Here is an 8544-nt window from a genome sequence, read left to right on the forward strand (position 1 = left end):
CACTACGACTGGATGTAAAGCCCTTTGTTTCTACCAATTTTCTCATATTCACTAATTTCTCTAATTCAATTATTTGTTCAATACGTATCATGGAAGATCTACTTGCTGATATTGATTCAGCACACTGCAATCATGCAATAGCCATGATTTTATTTAACTTATAAGTGACATATACAGCCCACTAAAAATGCGTTTAGAGAATAAGTGAATAAATATGAACTTACTCTATCATACATCAACAACAAAAAATGTGATGAAACTGTCCCTGGAAAATACAGAAAGTCCACCATTTTGCTTTTAAGCAGCCATTTTGTCCATTTCTGATAGTCCTTAAAAATAAACCTGTCTGATATTCTAAGAACCTCCAAGTATATGTACTCTCAACAGATAGACAATGTTAAAAACTCCAATGTTCATCAATGCGTGTACAGTATAGGGGCATGACAGAGAAATTTGAAATTTGATTACTCGGCATAAAACACGAAACTGAAATCAGCTCTCCAAGGACAGAGTCAGACCAAACGTCTCGTAGTGATGGAGGTCCTGCCCTCAAGAGATTTATTGAGACCCTAATGGCAGGAATGTATACATCTAGATACATTCCAGACCAGCCCTGCTCGGAGTGATTCTTTTTTTCACACACACAGACTCGAGTCCCTCAGCCCGGTGTTCAAAGTAAACATGGTGAAGCAGCATTTAGCTGTTATGCTGCACGCAAATGAAACAAGCTGACAAATGAAGTGAAATCAACCCATGGGTGAATGCTTTTAAATCCAGGTTAAAACAAAATATGCTACGCCCCTCATACCTACAACGTACATCTAAGAAACCATTTCTTAAATAATTTATTCAGAAATCTTGTTTTTGCGCTGTACGTTGTTTTAGTCATTTCAGTAAGCTACTTTTCATCTCTTTACTTTTAAATATATTTAACTGTTGTTTGTAAATGCTTTTCATGTTGGACTTATTTATGTGAAGTACATTGAGTTATCCTATGTATGAAATGTTCTATACAAATAAAGCTGCCTCGTCTTGCCTCAAAACACATTTAAACTTATTAAAACGGGATTTGGAGGGAGATTTCTGAAGCAGACGCTTAGATAACGTTCCACAAGAAAATCTGTGAACACCTTAGTCGCTTTGAGTCCTGCTTCTGGCACACCTCACAAATTAAATGCACCCCACAGGCATGGGGGTGCAAGGGCCTGTGCACCGCTTTAATTAGCTGTTGTCGATTTGCTGATCTGTACATAGTGTGCCAGAATCAGCTGCTGCTTCTGCAGTGAAAGCACCACCATTGTTTTCTGGCACATGGGGGACAAAGAGGCTACATTAGTGTTACTCTATTTATTTTTGCAAGATTCCCAAAGTACTCAGTAGCTCCCACAAACACTCACACACACACTTGCTTGCATCCCCCCTCCAAATGAAGATTCCGTTCAACAGCTATTGAGCAACTGTATCTGTTTTTGCCGCTCTATAATTTGAATGGGCCAAAATGCACACAGCGTGTGTGCACTAAGATATCTGGTGTGCCGCATGGGTTCCTAGCTCGTTTACATAAATTCTGTTCACTTGAACTGACCATTTTGTGCGCCATTTTTTATTGTCTCTGGAGACTCATACTGTTCTTGTGCTTTGGGAAACAAAAAGCAGCACTGTTCCCAAAGTATGCTATCCTATCCTCCAGAGAATAAGTATTTTTGACCTTTAGCATCTCAAAGACCTGAGGGCTTATGACAAGATCTTATTTGTTGACTTGAGCTTTGCTTTTGATGAACAGTTTCTTGTCTAAAAACTTAAATGTTAACGCTACGATTGCTCAACTGCTTTATTTGTTACCGTAAAATGACTACAATATGTAGTCAATATGTATTACTAGAACAATATGTAGTCAATATGTATTACTAGAACTTACTAGAACAATATGTAGTTCTAGTAAGTTATTTGAGGTTAAAAAGCTATAAAATCAGTGTAAAAGGGAGTCAGATTGAAAATTGTTCTGCCACAACGTGGCAACCGCGTTTTATGTTGGAAGATTGTGAAAGGAACTGTTGATTTTTCTTTTCAAATTAAGAGCAAAATTATTGGACCATGAATGAGCTCATGGACCTCTGCCCATTCAATATACTATTGTAAATTACAACTAACACCTAGTGTACAATACATGTAGACCTCTTTGAGAGCTGTAGTAACCTAGCACGGCGCTAACTGCTAATTAGCAGTCTACCACTTTTAATTTCATTAATGCTTCTCAACATAAAATGTTATGTTTGTTAATGCAATTTATGGTTTTAATTTCATAAAAACCATTTAATGACAATATTTTTTATGACCTGTGGAAACGCTGCATAATCAAAGTGCTACGCTGACAAGACTAAATCATCACGTCAGCTGTCAATTAGCAAATTCACCAAACGCCCTTTTGGGAACAGAGAAGAAAGACAAGAGAATATAGTGAGGAGTCTACTCAGACGATGAAACGGGGACAAGCAGTGATCGCTCAACAAGATCTCCATTGTGACAATGAACAACAGAACTCCAAGAGAAACATCCAAGTCTACACACTCCAGCTACACGCTCACCCAATCACAAATCACCCTGACACCTTCACTGCCTCACAGACATTGGGAATGTATAGAACTCTAGCAAGGATCCACATAAGGCTGTAATCGAGGTCATTGCAATACATTTTTGTAAAGCGTTCCCTCCTTAATGTGATTATTTTAATGATAGCACTGAAACAATTAGCAGCTTTATGACATGACCACCGCTTGAAGAACCGTGAGACATCGGTTAGATACAATTATCAAGTGCTCAGAAAATGCAGTTCATGAAACCACTCTTGTAGACACTTGAAGTTGAGTGAAATAATTTAGCCACGAAGCACTTCAAACCAATGAAAGCGCTTAGAAATCTTGGCAGCCAAAACAGTTTGCTGTGAAAGACCTTGGAAAAGAATTTGTAAATAGACACGATGTACTCAGTAAATAAGAAATTCAACACAAAATTAAAACCCCCAGCGAGTTGTCACTAATGTCCAGATTGTGGCGGCTTGGGGCGGATTTCTGTCGACTTGCTCAGTATTCCATAAATAAATCAAACACAAACTTTTAGATTCATCAAGAGTATTGTGTCTCTATGACGTCTGCTGAATGTGCTACAAAGAAATCTCAGTTAGCTTAGCCTCACCCCAAAGCCAAACAATCCTTAACATGCCCATCTGACTCATTCTGTAGATAGTTTTTGGCACCGTCGGGCTAACTTTAATGGCGTACATTATTACTTGAGACACATCTTAATCTAGATTGGTCCTAATATTGAAGTCATTCTTCTGGTGATAGAACCATTTCTAGTCCTTTAAACGCAACAACAAACCTTTTTTCATTGTGTTTTATCTCACCTGCTGCACATCTTCGAGTTGAAAAGAGTTTAAGTTCAAATGTGACAGCTACTGTTTCATCGTCTATGCACTTCAGTTATAAAAATAGATGAACTGTTGTTACTTCTGATCAGTGCAAATAAGAAAGCATGACTTTTAACATTCATTCAAAACATATAAAATTGTTTTGAAAAACAGTGTCTATTCCGCCAACCCCAGTGACACAAAACAGTTCTCAGCGCCCCTTATCTTTAACACACCGATAACTGTTACACTTGACGCCTTGAGTTATGTTGTTTCTTTTTACAAAAATGTCCAATTGATGCTTGGAGTATATGGATGTGTACTAATTGTACAACAAAGACTGCTTATCACCAAAGCACTTCAAGCTAACATTATCACCCAAATGCTAATAAACAAGTGGCCGAGAGCATAGATACAGAGGCTAACATTAGCATAACCGTTCAAGTACCGTAATGTTCGGACTATAAGACGCGTTTTTTTTCATAGTTTGGGTGGGGGGGCGACTTATAATAAGGAGCGACTTGTGTTTTTTTTCAAAAAAAAAAAAACAAAAAAAAGTGAAACCGCGATAAACGAACCGCGATGTAGCAAGGGATTACTGTAATTTGAATTTCAAGTGACGTCAGCAGCGCGACGCGGCGTGGCGGTTGTTTACAAAAAGGACAAAGATTGATCACGGGATGACGAAGATGACGAAGGGCCCCACGTACTACCGGCATCATTAGCGGCTTTGTTTCTAAGTGACACGGAGGACGAAGAGTTTGAAGGATTTAAGGGTTTGGAGTGACACAGAAGGTTTGAAAAACTATTATGGCTTTTACGCACGCCCGGTCCTACTCTACGGAGCTCTCTTTCACCTCCGTGGATAGAAGTCGGAGGCCGGCGCTCGGCCGGGTGGCTGTCCAGGGACGGTGGATGGGGCTCGGTCATGGCTTTTACGCACGCCCGGTCCTATTCTATGGACCTCTCTTCCACCTCCGTGGCTGGAAGTCCACGCCGCCACATGCCTGGAAGTTTGTTTTGTTAAATAAAGAGCCGTTTACCAAACCCATGTCTTTCCACGTACTTTGTTAACGCTACAATATAGGACGAGGAATTTGATCGATGGATTTAATGATTTAGAGTGCACAGATGCTTTGATAATATTATTGCTTATATAATAGTTATTTGACATCTAATTTATACGTATATCGTTATATGGGCCTGTGGAATATTTTGAAGTGCAAGCGCCGTCAGCGGCGCGCACCCATTGTTGACAAAGGACGATCGATGGATTTAATGAATTGGAGTGACGCAGATGGTTTTATAAACGTGTTATTTTGTCATAGTTTTTTTTAATAACTCTGAATGTTATGTCAGGCCCGTTCTCAGCTCTTCGTTTGTGTTTACGTCACGTTAGCATACCTATCGTTTAGCCTGTTGTTGCTTGTTCATGTCTGTTCTTGGTGTTGGATTTTGTCGAATAAATTTCCCCCCAAAATGCGACTTTTGCTCCGGAGCGACTTATATGGGTTTTTTCACGTTATTGTGCATTTTATGGCTAATGCGACCTATATTCCGGAGCGACTTTTAGTCCGAAAATTACGGTAGAATCAAGGCTACATTGTCTAAGTAACCGTTCGAAAGGGGAAAAGGGGAAACATTTGATTGAAAGCAAACAGATTTTGAAATTATGGTATTTCTTATTTTCAATATTTTTTAAGCAAGCCTCCCCTTCCACTATTATATTGGAACTCCTTTGGGGTATGTATTGATGGCACAACAGACTGCCCTGGACTCTCGTTCAAAATTTCACTAAATTGGCGTCATTAAATTATCAATTGGAAATATTTGGAGCAGCAAAAAAAACCAAATAATTTCAAGATGTCTATCCCATTATAATGTTTTAGTATTATGGAGGTGGATCAGAGACTGAAAATTTGCCTTTGCTTGATGCTGCAATCGTAATGCGGACTCGGGTTAAAGAAAATCCACATCTGCATTCACAGCCTACCGTGTGATGACGTGATGACACCTTTTTGCACACGTCCTACATACTGTATTTGCCTGTCTGCGTGTACCCATGCCTTTGTGCATCCTACATGCATTTATACATACAGATGAGCAGCGGTTCTGTGCTATTTTTAGAGCAGCTATATTAGCACACCATATGTGTCAGCTGCTGTTCTCATAATGGCCACAGACCACATGCGGCAAAACTAGCCAGGAAAGTCATCGAACAAATGAACCCATTAGCACGTGGAGAAAGCGAGACAGACAGAGACATAGTGAGAGCGAGCGAGCGAGAGAGGAGTAATTTTTTTCTGTCAAACAGGTCCAATAAATATACGTACATAACAAATACACACAGCACTCCAATAAGCCTAATAAGGAAGCACGCAAACAGTGCACCAACAAGAAGAGCCTGTTCAGCTCTGAGTCACACTTGCTTGACAAACATGATTCTAACTGACACAGCAGACAATTCACCCCGAGTGGACAATAACAGGATTCCCCAAAAACGAACTGACACCTGCACCCAAAATGATAACGCGCGTTCACTTTTACTGGATGGCCAAATGGTTCAATAAAATTGTGGACTGTCCATCTGTTTTACTGACACGCAAGTATGCTTCCGTTGTGATCCTTTGCGTCACCAATTATTTGTTTTCATTCATTGGTTTCATATCACTGCATATATTTCACTCTTTTCGATGGGTACCATCATTTTGTCCAAGCAAATGGTGAATGAGCTTTTCTACCTACAAAATGCTCAAAATCTTCTCATTGAGCAAGTGATGACAGCATCATGAACAACTCTGGAAATCACTATTTTGTTCAAGGACATTTTGACAATCAAAAAGGCTGACAATCAAACAATAGTTCTACCGCTTGAGCCATGTCGCCCCAGGCATGTTTCATGAATTTTGTTTTATTTTTAATAATTCTGTTGAACCATAATTTAATGATTTTCATCACTGATGTGTATTTTCTTTATTATTATTATTATTATTTCCTTATGTGTATAAATTCCAGATAATTCTTTTGTCAGCTTGGATCCACATTTCTAAATTGTAATTGAAATTGTCTTTGCGTGTTAGTTTATTGAGTAATGCTGCTCAAATGTATTGGTAAAACGTAAGTTAAATGCTAAGAACGTAGTTCCAACAATTGATAATGTCCTTCAAATGTATTGGTAAAGTCATTTGAACGTATTTGGTAAAGTTTGAATGTTTGAATATTGGTAAAACATATGCTAAATGCCAAAAACCTTTTCCAAAATCATTGCAAAGTCATTTGAACATATTGTTAAAACGTAGGCTAAAAGAAATACCATAAGGCCAGACGGTATGGACAGAACGAAGCTCACCAACATTGAAAGCAAACATTTTTTATAGAAAATGTTGCAGATATTGAATGTTGTTTTCTGCATCATTAAATTGTTAGCGCCAAAAATAAAAGGTGATGGGGAGATCGGTCTGTTTAACATTTCCATAAAATACCCAGTGGCATTATGGGGGGGGGGGGGGGGGGTGGGAATGCTCTTTTTAGCATTCACCCTATACGTTACTATTTCCCTAAATGTGTTTGAACTACTTTGCAGTATGTTCGAACAATATAGCCTAGTCGAAATGAAAAGTCTATTGAAGCCTTAAGTTTCCAGTGTCTACTGGAGGAAGCTGTTTTGAGGAACTACGCTACGTGTTTTGCGTACGTATCAAGAGGATAACCGCAGACACAGCTTCAACATCATCAGACAAAGAGGCCATGTTCATTTGCAGGGAATGTCGCGTATTCCTCCAGCAGCAAGGGATCTTAGTGGGTGGCGAAGACAAGGAAGAAAATTTCTGCCTTGCCTACTAAACAAAGCAAGCCCCCCTTGAAGATGGCTACTGCAGCCCTATACAAATCTGCATCATTTATGGGAATCCCAAACTCACTTGATGAAGCAGCGAGCGCCCTCGAATGTGTAGCCTTCCTCCCATCCTGTTGGTAAATCTGGAAAGGGCAGCAACAGAACGAGTGTTACAGCTGGGCAAGGGAGATCTTACATACCAACACACACTCGCGCGTGATACATGCAACGTCTGGGTGATAAAGATCTGATTTGGCGAGTATCGTTTTCCACAATTGCTATTCCTCTTTTTTTCTTTTTGCGAGATCTGCATCACATCCAGCTGTTCGCCTCGCTACCCTACAGATGTGTGTGACCATACGCCTACGTCACAGCATCACGACGCTTCAGGGATTCAAAATGTATTTTCCAAGTGACACTGCGGGGGGAATTTGCTACATCAGCTCACGCCTACGTGACGGAACTTTTAAAAAGTGTGTCGCAAAGTGAGCCAGGTGGACTAGCAAGGGGGGAGGGGGGGGGGGGCGTTCGTGAGGGGGCTGCCAAAGGAGAGAAGAGGAGGCTTGTTGCTTTGCTGCAGAGGTCTTCACTCAACTTCTCTTCCTCGCTAGCTCGTATTTTATCGTGAGATTGAGAAAAACAAATGACTTACCGAGAGTTTTTCTGTGCCCAGTTATTACAGCCTCTCCGCTAACAGGCTGCAACCAGGTTGTACTCTTGGCTTCTTCGCTGTTAACAGAAGAAAACGAAGGGAAATGGGGGATAAAAAAAAATTGACGAATGATAACCAGGAGCAGTTATAAATCCACAAATCCACGCGATATTTACTTGATAAAGAATATACGTCCATCCTGGGTGACACCGTAACTCCAAGAAGGGGGAAGACAGGAAAGCCAGTCCGGTTTGGGGTCCGCCGCCATGTCTAGCCGAAAAGCTTCTCGAGCTGCGGGTGACTTCACAGTCAAACAAGGGGGCTGGGGTGCACGCGTCCGCGGAAAACCTAGCGAGAACGCGCATTGGAAAACACAAGACAGCGGCGGCAAATGATTTCTGCCAAATGTCAGAAGGCGGGCTCGCTTTCCTTCACAATTACGTAAGACTCAAGTTGTGCTCGGAGAGTTTACGCCTTTAAATAAATAATGAGTCTGAAAGAAAGTATGAGCGTCAATTCTTGAGAACGCCTTGGTAGACGCGAAGTGCATGCAAATGAGATCATTAAGAAATCATTAAGATAGGAAAATGCTAAATAAAATTCTAGAATGACAGTTTTGTGGCTTTTTCGTGAAACAGATTGCAATTCTTA

General features: G+C 40.3%; 1 protein-coding gene across 18 annotated transcripts in view; it reads right to left on the minus strand.

Moving 5' to 3' along the window:
* The window catches only part of plekha5 (pleckstrin homology domain containing, family A member 5), a 78448-nt gene extending 70106 nt beyond the window's left edge, over window positions 1-8342 (minus strand). For 7 of the 18 annotated variants that reach the window (XM_037243799.1, XM_037243802.1, XM_037243804.1 and 4 more), the window contains exons 1-3: window positions 8070-8313; window positions 7894-7970; window positions 7327-7384 (exon numbers count right to left, since the gene is read on the minus strand). In XM_037243799.1, coding sequence (XP_037099694.1) covers window positions 7327-7384; window positions 7894-7970; window positions 8070-8161 — 227 coding nt within the window. In that variant the 5' untranslated portion in view covers window positions 8162-8313. Of the gene's footprint in view, window positions 1-6598; window positions 7246-7326; window positions 7385-7893; window positions 7971-8069 lie in introns of those variants that run through there. The other 11 variants (XM_037243810.1, XM_037243809.1, XM_037243805.1 and 8 more) reach the window with 6 other exon arrangements.
* Window positions 8343-8544: the final 202 nt, after the last annotated feature.

Source organism: Syngnathus acus, chromosome 23, assembly GCF_901709675.1.
Source record: "Syngnathus acus chromosome 23, fSynAcu1.2, whole genome shotgun sequence".
NCBI classification, from domain to species: domain Eukaryota; kingdom Metazoa; phylum Chordata; class Actinopteri; order Syngnathiformes; family Syngnathidae; genus Syngnathus; species Syngnathus acus.